The sequence below is a fragment of the Clinocottus analis genome, unplaced genomic scaffold, assembly GCF_023055335.1.
Source record: "Clinocottus analis isolate CAN_PGR_092001 unplaced genomic scaffold, fCliAna1.0.p SCAF_23, whole genome shotgun sequence".
Classification (NCBI taxonomy): domain Eukaryota; kingdom Metazoa; phylum Chordata; class Actinopteri; order Perciformes; family Cottidae; genus Clinocottus; species Clinocottus analis.
Window position 1 is genome coordinate 10,323,662 of NW_027175965.1, and position 14,711 is coordinate 10,338,372.

General features: G+C 45.5%; 3 protein-coding genes across 3 annotated transcripts; all 3 read left to right on the forward strand.

Annotated features, from left to right (window-relative positions):
- The first annotated feature begins 861 nt into the window (after nt 1-861).
- Nucleotides 862-4,165, forward strand: LOC137793801 (5-hydroxytryptamine receptor 3C-like). The gene is made up of 9 exons (XM_068590157.1): nt 862-916; nt 1,077-1,225; nt 1,323-1,367; nt 1,500-1,606; nt 1,840-2,009; nt 2,248-2,408; nt 3,120-3,330; nt 3,424-3,630; nt 3,804-4,165. Exons 1-9 carry the CDS (start codon nt 862-864, stop codon nt 4,079-4,081), a joined length of 1,383 nt encoding a protein of 460 aa, XP_068446258.1. The 3' UTR covers nt 4,082-4,165.
- Nucleotides 4,166-6,051: 1,886 nt separating this feature from the next.
- Nucleotides 6,052-9,681, forward strand: LOC137793802 (5-hydroxytryptamine receptor 3A-like). Its single transcript, XM_068590159.1, has 9 exons — nt 6,052-6,058; nt 6,604-6,767; nt 6,882-6,926; nt 7,013-7,122; nt 7,355-7,524; nt 7,764-7,924; nt 8,385-8,595; nt 8,977-9,279; nt 9,470-9,681. Exons 1-9 carry the CDS (start codon nt 6,052-6,054, stop codon nt 9,679-9,681), a joined length of 1,383 nt encoding a protein of 460 aa, XP_068446260.1.
- A 1,211-nt stretch (nt 9,682-10,892) lies between these two features.
- Nucleotides 10,893-14,347, forward strand: LOC137793640 (5-hydroxytryptamine receptor 3A-like). Its single transcript, XM_068589912.1, has 9 exons — nt 10,893-10,947; nt 11,548-11,708; nt 11,817-11,861; nt 12,186-12,292; nt 12,654-12,823; nt 13,013-13,173; nt 13,322-13,532; nt 13,626-13,832; nt 14,009-14,347. The coding sequence occupies exons 1-9, from the start codon at nt 10,893-10,895 to the stop codon at nt 14,281-14,283; spliced, it is 1,392 nt and encodes a 463-aa protein (XP_068446013.1). The 3' UTR covers nt 14,284-14,347.
- Nucleotides 14,348-14,711: the final 364 nt, after the last annotated feature.

The window sequence follows — 14,711 nt, forward strand, 5'->3', positions numbered from 1 at the left end:
GCCGGTACCGTCCAGCACGCGCATGACAGGTGTCACCGTGATATTGACATGTTTACATGAACAGCGTTGCCTGGATGAAAGACAGTAATCATTTGAACATAGAAGTTGAATTATGGGCCGCAGTATGATTAGTGAAGAAAGTGAAGGTATGGAGTTTAAATAAAGTCATAAACCCTTCTTTTGCATTTCATAATCACATTCATCATCAGTTTGTATTTGTATGTGTGATTACGTGGAGATAATTGAGTGAATATCAAGAAACGCTTCACACAGGACAAGAGTTTAAAAGATCCATTTCTATGGCGTTGTCTTCACACTGTTGTGTGTTATGCAGATGAAGGCGTGTTGTACGTAACAAGTGACGAACACTAACAGCAGAACTCCTTGTTTCAGCATCTTTACTCTGAAAAGCAAGACACGCCCACATTCAGAGGAAGAAGGTGACGAAGGTCAATGAGCCAATGAGGAGCCACACACCTGTTGACACTCTGACATGAGCCAATGAGGAGCCACACACCTGTTGACACTCTGACATGAGCCAATGAGGAGCCACACACCTGTTGACACTCTGACATGAGCCAATGAGGAGCCACACACCTGTTGACACTCTGACATGAGCCAATGAGGAGCCACACACCTGTTGACACTCTGACATGAGCCAATGAGGAGCCACACACCTGTTGACACTCTGACATGAGCCAATGAGGAGCCACACACCTGTTGACACTCTGACATGAGCCAATGAGGAGCCACACACCTGTTGACACTCTGACATGAGCCAATGAGGAGCCACACACCTGTTGACACTCTGACTTTGTCCTTTAAAAGGCTGAGCCCAGCGAGGCCGAGCAGACGCTCAAGATGACGAGAGGAACGACGGCCTGGCTTCTTCTCCTCTGTTTCCCGCTGCTTCAAGGTGAGGAAGGAAGAATATTTAATATCTACTCATTCAACAAATACATAAATACATAAAGCCTGAAGTGTTATTGTACCTCGAAGTGACTCCTGTGTTATTGACGTGTTCCTTCATGAAACAGAAACATCTTCACATGTATTTATCCTCCTCGTTTCTGCAGCGCTGAACTGCAGCAGCCCGACTCCTGACGCTCTGTTCGCCGCTCTGGAGCAGGAGGTCTTCTCCAGAAACCTGCTGCGTCCTGTGAGGAGCTTCTCACACAGCATGGACATCTCCATCGACGTGACGGTGTCGGGGATATTAGGAGTGGTGAGTCCACCAGCTGCTTCCTGCTCATGCACAGACACCAGCAAGCTCATAAGAGCACGTCTAACTATTAATAATCATGCATATGTGTCATGTCTAGGATGAACAGGTCCAGTCTTTGACAACGTTACTGTGGCAAGTCCTGGTGAGTCTCCAGAGCACTGACAACACGAACGTGTTGCATTAAATAATGCATGTTAACACGTATGTGAAGAGGCAACAAGACGAGCCCAAACAGAACACAGAAGTTGTTTTTGTCCCATATGCTGCTGTGCAGGAGTGGGACATCGAGGGTCTGAGCTGGGACGAGAAGGAATGTGGAACGAAACGCGTCTCCATCCCTCGAGACAAGCTCTGGATCCCCGACGTCAGGATCGCAGAGTTGTAAGTGAAACAAATGTCAAATGTTTAATTCATGAATTCAACATTTAAACAGAAAGAATCAACATGTTTCTACAGCAAAGTGGTTCATCTTTTAGTTTTTATCGATTCGCTTCATCAAGAACTGGCCGGTTTTAAACATAATTAGATGTTATTACTCACAGGATATAGAACATGAACTTTAAAAGAAGTTTCCAGATGTCCATTAAAAGCTGTTTCTTGTGTATTTCCTCCAGCATGGACGAGGACAACTCTCCAGAGACGTCCTACGTCCACTTGTCCAACTCGGGCCGAGTGTTCGACGGCAAGCCGGTCCGGGTGGTCAGCTCCTGCCGGCTGGAGATCTACACCTTCCCCTTCGACATCCAGAGGTGCTCGCTGACCTTCGGCTCATATCTGCACTTTGGTAAACAACAAGAAAAACACGGCGCTCACATTGACTCTCATAATTTCCTCCTCGTCTTTATTGATTCTTTCTGTTTCAACAGATGAGTTGATTCATCTTAAAAATTCAGTTTCCATTTTACGGTTGATTTCATTCTGACAGTTTGCTTTGTGACGTCATACCGCAGAACGAAACTAAAGAAGATCTGAAAACATGCTCACGCTTCACACGGCGTCTAAACCTTCCTCCTCTTCTTCAGCCAGAGAGATGAAGATGATTCAAAGCAGCCCGGCTGCAGACGTCCTGGATCGGTCCAGAAGCTGGATCAAGACTCAGGGCGAGTGGGAGCTGACGGGCATCGAGGCGGCTGAAACCACCAGAGAGACGGACATCGGCAGCTACTCTGAGATCACCTACCAGGTGAGACAGGTCATCCATGTCAGAAATGAGACCAGGTGCATCGTGTGCAGCCTGTGGTGCTGACAGATGCAGTGTGGACATGAAGGAAAACCGTGTTTATAATATTAAATATGAGTCAGAAGGAACTTTAGTCTGCGGTTTAAACACTTCACTGAGAAGCCAACACGCTGCCTGGCAGCTTGCTGCTTCATTACAAATGTTTGTTCATGATCTATATTTTAGTCAAACGCTCCAAATCACACAACCTGTTGCGCCACATTGCCACCAGGTGTCGCTGTGCAGCTGCAGTTTGCAGATGTGAAGCCACAGGAACCATGATAGCGTCCTGTTGGGCCTCTTTAGTGTCACATGTCTCTGACAGCATGTAAAGGGGTTTATCTTATTAATAATAATAATTATTATTATTATTATTATTATTATTATTATTAACAGATTACAAAACACAATGAATACTCGTTTCAACAACTAAGGCTTGAAAAACATGATAGTTTTACCACTTTAGCGTTTTTATAACACCTGCAATTCAATGGTCAGGATTACTTATCAAACTGCCATTGATTGATGGATTGATGGACTGATGGATTGATTGATGGATTGATGGATGGATTGATTGATGGACTGATGGATGGACTGATGGATGGATTGATGGATTGATTGATGGACTGATGGATGGATTGATGGATTGATTGATGGATTGTTTCTCTTCCCAAGGTGGTTCTGAAGCGCCGGCCGCTCCTCTACGTGGTCAACCTGCTGATCCCCAGCTGCTTCCTCATCACCGTGGACCTCTTCAGCTTCATGCTGCCTCCTGACAGCGTGGACCGGTCCTCCTTCAAGATGACGCTCATCCTGGGCTACACCGTCTTCCTGCTCATCATGAACGACCTGCTGCCCGTCACCGGCGAGACCACGCCCCTCATCAGTGAGTGACAGCTCTGTTGGACGTAGAGTCACAGTGAAGATGCATTAAAACCATCTCCTGGTGTCTGAACCGTACCTGTCTGACTCCCTGCAGACGTCTTCTTCTGCATCAGTCTGGCTCTGATGGTGGCCAGCCTGCTGGAGACCGTGTTCATCACCAACATCCAGTTCAGCTCCAGCCAGTACGGACCGGTTCCCAACTGGGTCGCCGTCCTCGTGCTGAAGTACATCGCCATTGTTGTTTGTCTCCCTCCAAAGAAGGACAACCGCATCACAGTCTCCATCCACCCGCCCACCCAAGGTATAAATGTTATGAATATATATTCTTTCATTAGTATTTCTGTCCCCACAACTGCTTCTACATCTAAAGAATGTTTGAACAAAGTTCTGATGACAAAAACACGAGTATATAAGAAAAGTGAATAGATAGATAGATATTAGTAGTTTATGTATTAATTCTTTCTCCTCACCCAGCAGTGATCGCCAGCATCATTTCTTCTAAAGCGCTGCAGAGCGACGCTCCTCCAGAGAAACCTCTTCTGGACGTGAACCTGGACGAGCTGAGGAAGCTGAGTCGAGACCTCACGGCCATCCGGCTGCAGATGGACAAACACTTCCAGGGCGGCGAGGCGTCGCAGGACTGGCAGATGGTCGGCACGGTGATCGACCGGCTGCTGTTCTGCTTGTACATCGTCTTCATCTCCGCCTCCTTCATCACCATCATCTGCATCTGGATCTTGAACAACGTGTAGGTCCACATGGAGGGAGGGTCCAGTCCCCAACGCTGCTGATCCCATTTATATTAAATGTAAACAACCGGACCAAAGTATTTCTTTAAAAACCTGTGTGTGTGTGTGTGTGTGTGTGTGTGTGTGTGTGTGTGTGTGTGTGTGTGTGTGTGTGTGTGTGTGTGTGTGTGTGTGTGTGTGTGTGTGTGTGTGTGTGTGTGTGTGTGTGTGTGTGTGTGTTCAGAAGCTTTTGCAGCGTGTCATTGTAAATATTAAATATAAATATGTTCTTGATGTTTTTGACCTGGTTCTATTTTTTTAATTTATTTATTTTAAAATGCTATTTATGCTTTTCGGCAAATGACCGAGATGATTGACGTCTGCGTTCAGACCAGTATGTTTATATGGATTTGTTGTTTCCTGTTTGTAAACAACGTTGTGCATTAATGAATAAAAAGAAGTTATCTGAAATAAAACGTCAACGTTTTTTTTCTTCATGGAAAAAAATGAAATTAAGGGAATTTATCCAAGAATTTTATTCTGGAGGTAAAAAACATGCAAACTGAAGTTAAGGAACGCGTTTCATGTGAAGCTGAATATGAATTGAATGTTAATATTTGTGAACTTACAGTAACTAAAGAAAGTTATTCAGGAGAACTTCAAACTTCACGATGTACTTTTGACTCGCACGACTTAAAACTACTAAAGTACTTCAAGTGAAATATATTTGTGTCAAACAGCAGGAAACGTTCAAGGAAGAAAAATAATAAAACACAGCATGATGATGATGATGATGAAGAAGAAGAGAGGAAAGAGTGAGCAGAATTACAAAGTCACAGGATCATAAAGTAAAACCGGTCGTGAGTCTCATCGGTGGAGGTGTTGAAAAACAAAATGCTCGAGTGCTCACTGGAGGTGTGGAACAACAAGTCTACCTGCATGTTGCTGCAGCCGCCAGCTGGTCCCGTCATTTACATATTAATATATTAATATCACTGCAGCCGCCAGCTGGTCCCGTCATTTACATATTAATATATTAATATCACTGCAGCCGCCAGCTGGTCCCGTCATTTACATATTAATATATTAATATCACTGCAGCCGCCAGCTGGTCCCGTCATTTACATATTAATATATTAATATCACTGAAGCCTCCACCTGGTCCCGTCATTTACATATTAATATATTAATATCACTGAAGCCTCCACCTGGTCCCGTCATTTACATATTAATATATTAATATCACTGAAGCCGCCACCTGGTCCCGTCATTTACATATTAATATATTAATATCACTGAAGCCTCCACCTGGTCCCGTCATTTACATATTAATATATTAATATCACTGAAGCGTCCTCATCTGCAATTATTTACAAGCGTATTTCCTTTGTTTTGAAACTGAACGTATTTTAAAACTCTGTGATAACTAACGTGGAGCCGCGTGGACCTTTTCCTGCAGGAGTGCACGTCTGAGTTCTTTAACATTCAGGTGGAACATCTGGTTCCTACAAAGAGAACCAGATGTTGTGGGTTCTTTTACTTGAAGGTTTTGTTTCAGGCTGCAGGTGTTGTGGTTCAGTCCCCAGAGGAGGAACGTCAGTTCAAGTCCTGCTGAGTGGAAACCAGCCTCTCCCTCCCTCCCTCCCTCCCTCCCTCCCTCCCTCCCTCCCTCCCTCCCTCCCTCTCCCTCCCTCCCTCTCCCTCCCTCCCCCTCCCTCCCTCTCTTCCTCCCTCCCTTCCTCTCCCTCTCCCTCTCCCTCTCCCTCTCCCTCTCCCTCTCCCTCCCTCTCCCTCTCCCTCTCCCTCTCTCTCTCTCTCTCTCTCTCTCTCTCTCTCTCTCTCTCTCTCTCTCTCTCTCTCTCTCTCTCTCTCTCTCTCTCTCTCCCAGCTCGCTCTGGAGGAAAGTCCATCAGAGCATCAGAACATCAGAGCATCAGAGCATCAGCATCATCATCATCATCATCATGAGGCTCGTCTCAGGTTTATTACTCTTCATGTCAGGTAACGATTTACTTTTATTCACATGATTGTTTCTAGTTGTGTTTGTCTTTTATTTTCCAGACATGAAGCTCTGAAAGCTAAATGTTACCTTTCAATAAATAAGAAGCAACGCTGTTATTATTACAGTATTAGTAATAATAATAATAATAATAATAATAATATGATTATGTAGTTTATTCTGTTCAAGTTTAATTATCCTCACGCTGCCACACGAGGTCTTCTCTACTGTCTGCAGGACACATTTAAGTTGATCAGAATCAGAAACCGTTTATTGTTAGAAATATTTTCATGAATGAAGAATTTACCTGAAGGTGCAAAAAAATAGAGTATAAACAAACGTTATTTATTTCTTCCTTCTATTTGTGATCAATCGTGTGCTTTTGAATTCAAAATGAAGGAATTGTTCTGCAGATTTAAATCCTTCTTCTGCGTTATTGACGAACTTCTTCTCGTAAGTAAACGTCGTCGTTGTGAACGTGTTGTCCGATGACGTCGTCACGCAAAGTGATGTCAGAATAGTGACACAGCTGTTGTGTTGCGGTCAGCGTCTCTGTGCTGCAGTAAACTGTCCTGTGGAGGAGGACACAGCGGGCCGACCCACCAGGCCCTGCAGGCCGTGTTCGACCTGCAGCCCTTCAGGCCGGCAGTGAACCTCAGCAACCCCACCATCACCAACATCTCCTTCACCCTGTACGCCGTGCTGGGCGTGGTGAGTGAGACACAGGAACGCTGAGAGCACGTAGAACCGGGTTGAGGACGTCTGGGAGAACTTCATGTACTAGAGGTCATTGCATCGTGTGACATGAGCTCTGCTGTGTTTCAGAATGAGAAAACCCAAATACTCACTACCTTCCTGTGGCTGAGGCAGGTAGGCTGCAGACTATATACACCGTCAGTGAACGCCACAAACAGAGAGTATAAGTACACATATCAGGTATCATTACCTCCCTGCAGTACTGGCAGCATGAGTTCCTGGTTTGGGACCCTGACGAGTGCGACGGAGTCACCAAGATTTCTCTCCCTGCCAAGAAGATCTGGGCTCCAGACATCATCGTCTATGAGTTGTAAGTTTCCCAGCTGGTTGTTTTGTTTCCTCTTTAATGTCCACACACGTGAAGTGACTTTACAGATGAGACGGACGCTGCGCTCACATCCTGCAACTTGCACCGTCACTAATGTTCTGCACCAAGAACAATGAAGCTCATGCGCCGTCACAGGGTCTCCATCATGTCCTCAGCGTAATGATAAAAACCCACAACACGTCTGATCCTGTGTTTCCTTCCCTGCCTGCCTCAGTGTGGATGACGATGTTTCTCAGGCGTGTCCTTACGTCTACGTCAACCACACCGGTCACATCCGCTGGGACAGGATGCTGCGGCTCGTCTCCGCCTGCAACCTGAAGATCTTCAGCTTTCCTTTCGACATGCAGAACTGCACGTTCACGTTTGGTTCCTACATGCATACGAGTGAGAAGAGACTTCTAAACATTTACACAATCCTAAACTACTCCCAAACATGAAACTAGTGGGTCAGAACATGTATTTACCATCTGTTTAGCAGGGAATAAAATTAATATGAAAGGAAAACGTGAACAAAAGCATAAATCACGATGTGAATAATTAGTTAATACGTTTTGTTAATTATTCATTGAGCTTGACTTTGATTAAACTGCAGCACTCGCTGTCCTTCTCTCATTGTCTCTCAGTCAGGGATGTGAGGGTCAGTCCAGCGCTGACCTTTCAGGAGATGTCTCAGAACTCAAAGCGTTACCTGGAGGCCAGCGGCGAGTGGGAGCTGGTGGACATAGTGGGAGAGACCTCCATCCTCAAATTTGGGGTCGACGAATGGGACATCATCACCTTCTGGGTGAGGGGACTTTAACTGAGGTCATATCATCAGCATCAGCTGTAAATAAAACACAAACAGCTGTTTTGGTCTATTCAAAGCGCTCTCATAGTGTTGTTAGCACATCAGGAAGCTTCCAGCCGCTTGTTCAGAGCTGCAGACACGAGAAGCTCTGGACACACTGGAGCGTCGTCACAGGAAACATGTTGGAGCTGCAGCTGAAAGAGTGAACCAGTGACTGTTCATGTTGCCCCCAGTGGCCAAATCAGATATTGCAGGTTACACAGTCTCCATATCATTATACGACCGTTTCCTCAAGAATAATATCTAAACATTAAAACATTGCAGTTGTTACACGTCATGTGAAATGCATGTTTCCCTCCTTAGTTTTGATGTATGTAGATGTTATATTTGTTGTAGTATTGTTATCTTCCATAAAGGTTATTGATAACCAACACTTACAAATGACTTTCTTCTTCAGGTGGTCATAAAGCGACGGCCGGTGCTCTACGTGGTCAACCTGCTGATCCCCAGCTCCTTCCTGATGCTCATCGACATCCTGTCCTTCTACCTGCCGCCGCACAGCGTGGACCGCGCCTCCTTCAAGATGACGCTCATCCTGGGCTACACCGTGTTCCTGCTCATCATGAACGACCTGCTGCCCAGCACCGCCAACGGCACGCCCATCATCGGTCTGTGGCACGGAGAGGCCTATATATATATATATATATATATATATATATATATATATATATATATATATATATATATATATATTAAGAGCTTGTGACATCTTTTAAAATGTTTGACGAATTGTTGAATTTGTTTTAATTCGATGATTATGAAGAATCAAATAAAAGGACATCCAGTGTCATATACTTCAAACGTCTTTAATAATAATAATATTGTTGTGGCACTGCATCAGTTTTATGAATTATGCACTGAAGCGTTTCTTTACTTTGAGTCGATGGAACGGGCCGACGGCTCTCAATGTTCTGCAGATTTATTCTCCGTCTTCTGCTGCTGAAGAAATATGTTTTCCTTTTACAATGCCTCTGATGTGTTTCCTTCAGGTATATACTTCTCTGTGTGTCTGGCCCTCATGGTCATCAGCCTGTTGGAGACGGTCATCATTACCAACGTCCTCCACCACAACTCCATGAAGTACCAAGAGGTTCCCGGCTGGGTCCGGGTGCTCGTCCTCAAACACATCGCTAACCTCATCTGCTACCGATGGCCGGCGGGCATCAAGCCCCCGGCTGCAGCGCAGGAGGACCAACCGGACGTTCCTCACGGGGACTCCGGGTTGTGGGTCATCCAACCAGCGAGCCAGACGCCGGGCCAGAACCCGGCCAGCAGCGCAGGTATCCAACTCCGTGAACGGACACTGCCGTCACTTCTGACAACTGCAGCTAAGAATCTGTCAGACTGTGAAATATACTTATAGTGACAGAACGTCAGCGGATCACCGTCTTCCTTCAGTCATGTGGTTGATCTTTAACTTCAGACAGCAACTCCATCGTTAAACTGCGATCCCTCCTGTTACTATTCTCCCGCCAGCTGCAGCTTCTGCACCTGAACTGCTGCAGATCTGTGAATACCTGAGAGAGCTGCACGCCCACCTCACCTCCATGCACAGGGAGAGCGAGCTGCTGGACCAGTGGTGCCATGTCGGGTACGTCCTGGACTTCCTGCTCTTCAGAATCTATCTGCTGCTCATCTCCTGCTACGCGCTGGTCATCATCTCCATGTGGTGCGTCTGGATCAGCCTGTCCTGAAGCATCGGCCTGTCCTGAAGCATCGGCCTGTCCTGAAGCATCGGCCTGTCCTGAAGCATCGGCCTGTCCTGAAGCATCGGCCCGTCCTGAAGCATCGGCCTGTCCTGAAGGATCCATTCAGGGCGATGTGTAATCTAAGTAACATTTTAAATTCTGTTTAACTAGAAGTCCAAACAAACAACATTTATACGTTTTTGTTTCTGTAATGTTGTTTTTGTATTTATTTCTTCTGCTGCTAGTTTTTTGTCCTGTAGTTATTTAGCTCAAGGTTGTTGAGAAAGACATTTTTCTTTATCAATTTCTTGAATATAAAGTAATCTGTTGGATTATTTGGTACTGAGCTCAGGTAGAGGCTGTCCTGCTGTCTTTAATGATCATGGATCTGAGTGGAGTCCCCCAGGGGTCAAACCTCGGACCTCTATTATTCATTTTGTGTGCTCCATATCAGATAATGTGCGACAGTAGTCGTGCTTTAATATGTGCTAACGTGACACACCTTCTCTGTTGGTCCCATTAAAGCCGTCAGTGCTGCAGTCTGCTTTTCCTTTTCCTCACGAGTCAGGATGTCCAGGATGTAAAGAATGCAACACATGATCACAGCACAGGTGCAGGGATACACAACCAGGAACCAGGCAGACACACAATCACACACAACCACCAGAGCAGGAAGTGCAGAGACACACGGGACTACAAAATAAAACAGGAAGCAAACTACAAATCGTGACAAAAGGAGGCGGCCGTGCCCTTAATCTCAATGAACTCATTAATCTCAATAATCTCAATGAACTCATTAATCTCAATGAACTCATTAATCTCAATAATCTCATTGATCTCATTGATCTCACTGTCGGCTTCCCCTCGTCACAGTCTGTGTGAACACGCTCTGACAGGAAGTGACGGCTGAATCGATGCATCCATTCAGACACGAGCAGCCGAGTGCAGCTGGAGTCAACTGTCACAAATATATTGTGTTGACACGTCGAAGACACAACACATGAAGAAGAGTCGAAAACCGGTCGCAGTATCCACACATTATGCAAACGGCTCAGGTGACTCTCTGGGAAGAGAGAGCGTCATGCTGCAGCCGCTGTAGAGTCAACACCAGCACCTTGAATTGTTCTACATGAATACATATCGCTGTGATCGTCTCACGCTCACGGAGGAACAGCTGCTCCTGTAAAGTTCAGAGAAAAGCTCAACGACCACCGAGGATGAGCGCTGTGGACGCCGCTGAGCTCGGCCTCGTCTGCTTCCTGCTGCTTCCCGGTGAGACAACTCGACTTCCAGCAACAGAGATCAGGGTTGAGCAGCGACGTTGTCGAGAAACTTCAGCCACTTCTGGTCCTGCAAAACAAAATAATAAGATGTATTTAAAATGTACCGTCAGGTTTCACATGACCTCAAGAAAACTAATCAGGAATGATGCCGCTTTTCAGTTTTCAGATAAATTCAGAGTTTAGTGACAGAAGCCGTTAACTCGTGTTTTACACCAGAACAAGTGTGTTGCGTCATCTGTGGGTCTCGTGCTCATTAAAGTTATAATTCATTGAGGAAGTGTGTGGTGGACATGATGTGTGTTCTGAAGCATCGTCCAGCTGTGAACAACCAAATGTTGCAGACACTCGCATTTATATTGCAAAAGGTATTTGTTTTCTTCACGATAATTGACTTGTTTTATTAAGATAAAAACATGATAATTCACTTTTTATCTCAAGATATCGGTCAAAAAGCTTTTGTCAGCACAGACATGCTTCACCAGCTTGTTCACAGCAGCTTAAGATCCTAAACGCTCGTGTATGAATGCAAATAAAAGAAATGTGACTTCCTACTTCCAAACATTGTTTTCTACTTTCTCTTCACTTCCAGGTTTTGCAGCAGCATTAAACTGCACGAGTCCGACTCCTGAGTCCTTGTTTGCTGCTCTGGAGACGAACGTCTTCTCTAAAAAACTGCTGCGACCTGTGAAGAACTTCTCCAGTCCGGTTTACATCACCATCGACATCACCGTGGTGGGACTGGTGGGCGTGGTGCGTCGCCTCACACACCTTTCATGCATTTCTTTTATAAATTGATCATTAAATCAAACTCATAATCAGTTTAACTCTAATTGGATCAAACATATGTTTCCTCTGCAGGATGAAAAGGCTCAAACGCTGACGTCCGTCTTATGGCTCGTCCTCGTGAGTCTAAACTAACGAAAGGTCTTTGGCCACAAAACACACGATGTGCAGATTTTGACGTGATTACATCACCTTTAAAATGATTATGATGACATTGTTTATTGTTTGTAGAAAAATAAGCTAATTCAAGGTGTAGGAGGTTTATATGAAAGGTGAAAGTCCATGTTTACTTGTGAAAATGTTAAAATATCAGGTATTCTTTCCCTGAATGATGGTGACGTTGGCTGTTGAGGACAAAAGGTCAGAAACAGTGTGTGTGTTGCGTTGTGATGCTCTGAGCTGCAGGATGTTGTGATGTTGTGTGATGTTGTGTGATGTGTGTAGGAGTGGGACATCGAGGGTCTGAGCTGGGAGGAGAAGGAATGTGGAAGTAAACGCGTCTCCATCCCTCGAGACAAGCTCTGGATCCCAGATATCCACATCGCAGAGTTGTGAGTTCAAAAGATGTTCAGTCGTCTTTTTGCTCATGATTGACCAAAAGAGGAACAACTTTAATTTGAAGTAGAATCTGAAATATCTTATGAGAAACAATCTTTGAGCTCCTGCTGGTCGATGGAGCTGAAGGATCTACTTTTCAAACGCTGAGACTTTGACTTGTTCAGGAATAAAAACTCATTTCAGTTAAATACAAGAATCGTACACTTTGTGTTGATTCTGGCGCCCCCTGTGGACGAAGGTGGAAGTGTCCCTTCAGAAACCCTTTCAACTTCCTGCAGCCTTCTGGATCCCTCTCTTCTTTCACAATGCGAGTAATTCATGAATTCATAATTAATAGTTGTGTTTCTATTTCAGCATAGGCGAGGACAAATTTCCCAAAACTCCCTTTGTGTACTTGTACAACACGGGTCACGTGTTGGACGACAAGCCCATCAGGGTGGTCACTTCCTGCCGCTTGAACGTCTACACGTTCCCCTTCGACATCCAGAACTGCTCGCTGACCTTCGGATCATATCTGCACTTTGGTAAACGGCCGAAACATTAAACATAAAACTCTTTAAACTGTGTGAGGAAATGAGACACAGCAGCTTTGTGTAGAAGCAGTTGTGTTGACGTAAGTTGACTGACATGAATTCATTTTGTGTTGGGATCAGTTGTTCTGTTGTTCAGATCATTGAAAAGACTTTTTCATGAGCGGCTGCGTTTGGTTCCAGCGTCAGACATCCGGCTGCTTCAAGGCAGCACGGCCGAACAAATACTGACGGAGTCTCGCGACGTGTTGGTGACCAACGGCGACTGGGAGCTCATCGGGATCGACGTCAGCTTTTCCACGCTGGCTTTAGATCTGGGAAGCTACTCCGAGATCGAATTCTACGTGAGCGGAAAATATGTTTATCGTTTTTTCAGTTTGTAAATCAAATTGTGAAGCGAATGCTTCACAATGGATGGATTGATGGATTGATGGATTGATGGACTGATGGATTGATTGATTGATGGATTGATGGATTGTTTCTCTTCCCAAGGTGGTTCTGAAGCGCCGGCCGCTCCTCTACGTGGTCAACCTGCTGATCCCCAGCTGCTTCCTCATCACCGTGGACCTCTTCAGCTTCATGATGCCTCCTGACAGCGTGGACCGGTCCTCCTTCAAGATGACGCTCATCCTGGGCTACACCGTCTTCCTGCTCATCATGAACGACCTGCTGCCCGTCACCGGCGAGACCACGCCCCTCATCAGTGAGTGACAGCTCTGTTGGACGTAGAGTCACAGTGAAGATGCATTAAAACCATCTCCTGGTGTCTGAACCGTACCTGTCTGACTCCCTGCAGACGTCTTCTTCTGCATCAGTCTGGCTCTGATGGTGGCCAGCCTGCTGGAGACCGTGTTCATCACCAACATCCAGTTCAGCTCCAGCCAGTACGGACCGGTTCCCAACTGGGTCGCCGTCCTCGTGCTGAAGTACATCGCCATTGTTGTTTGTCTCCCTCCAAAGAAGGACAACCGCATCACAGTCTCCATCCACCCGCCCACCCAAGGTATAAATGTTATGAATATATATTCTTTCATTAGTATTTCTGTCCCCACAACTGCTTCTACATCTAAAGAATGTTTGAACAAAGTTCTGATGACAAAAACACGAGTATATAAGAAAAGTGAATAGATAGATAGATATTAGTAGTTTATGTATTAATTCTTTCTCCTCACCCAGCAGTGATCGCCAGCATCATTTCTTCTAAAGCGCTGCAGAGCGACGCTCCTCCAGAGAAACCTCTTCTGGACGTGAACCTGGACGAGCTGAGGAAGCTGAGTCGAGACCTCACGGCCATCCGGCTGCAGATGGACAAACACTTCCAGGGCGGCGAGGCGTCGCAGGACTGGCAGATGGTCGGCACGGTGATCGACCGGCTGCTGTTCTGCTTGTACATCGTCTTCATCTCCGCCTCCTTCATCACCATCATCTGCATCTGGATCTTGAACAACGTGTAGGTCCACATGGAGGGAGGGTCCAGTCCCCAACGCTGCTGATCCCATTTATATTAAATGTAAACAACCGGACCAAAGTATTTCTTTAAAAACCTGTGTGTGTGTGTGTGTGTGTGTGTGTGTTCAGAAGCTTTTGCAGCGTGTCATTGTAAATATTAAATATAAATATGTTCTTGATGTTTTTGACCTGGTTCTATTTTTTTAATTTGTATTTATTTTAAAATGCTATTTATGCTTTTCGGCAAATGACCGAGATGATTGACGTCTGCGTTCAGACCAGTATGTTTATATGGATTTGTTGTTTCCTGTTTGTAAACAACGTTGCATCGGCCTGTCCTGAAGCATCGGCCTGTCCTGAAGCATCGGCCTGTCCTGAAGCATCGGCCTGTCCTGAAGCATCGGCCCGTCCTGAAGCATCGGCCTGTCCTGAA

Excerpts from the sequence above, each read along its gene's own strand:
- LOC137793640 (XM_068589912.1), top strand. The coding sequence starts at position 10,893 with ATGAGCGCTGTGGACGCCGCTGAGCTCGGCCTCGTCTGCTTCCTGCTG. Across the intron at positions 12,293-12,653 it reads GATATCCACATCGCAGAGTT|CATAGGCGAGGACAAATTTC; the intron begins GTGAGTTCAAAA and ends TTTCTATTTCAG. Across the intron at positions 12,824-13,012 it reads CGGATCATATCTGCACTTTG|CGTCAGACATCCGGCTGCTT; the intron begins GTAAACGGCCGA and ends GTTTGGTTCCAG.
- LOC137793801 (XM_068590157.1), top strand. The coding sequence starts at position 862 with ATGACGAGAGGAACGACGGCCTGGCTTCTTCTCCTCTGTTTCCCGCTG. Across the intron at positions 1,226-1,322 it reads TGTCGGGGATATTAGGAGTG|GATGAACAGGTCCAGTCTTT; the intron begins GTGAGTCCACCA and ends TGTCATGTCTAG. Across the intron at positions 1,607-1,839 it reads GACGTCAGGATCGCAGAGTT|CATGGACGAGGACAACTCTC; the intron begins GTAAGTGAAACA and ends TATTTCCTCCAG.
- LOC137793802 (XM_068590159.1), top strand. Across the intron at positions 8,596-8,976 it reads CAACGGCACGCCCATCATCG|GTATATACTTCTCTGTGTGT; the intron begins GTCTGTGGCACG and ends TGTTTCCTTCAG. Across the intron at positions 9,280-9,469 it reads CAGCGCAGGTATCCAACTCC|CTTCTGCACCTGAACTGCTG; the intron begins GTGAACGGACAC and ends CGCCAGCTGCAG.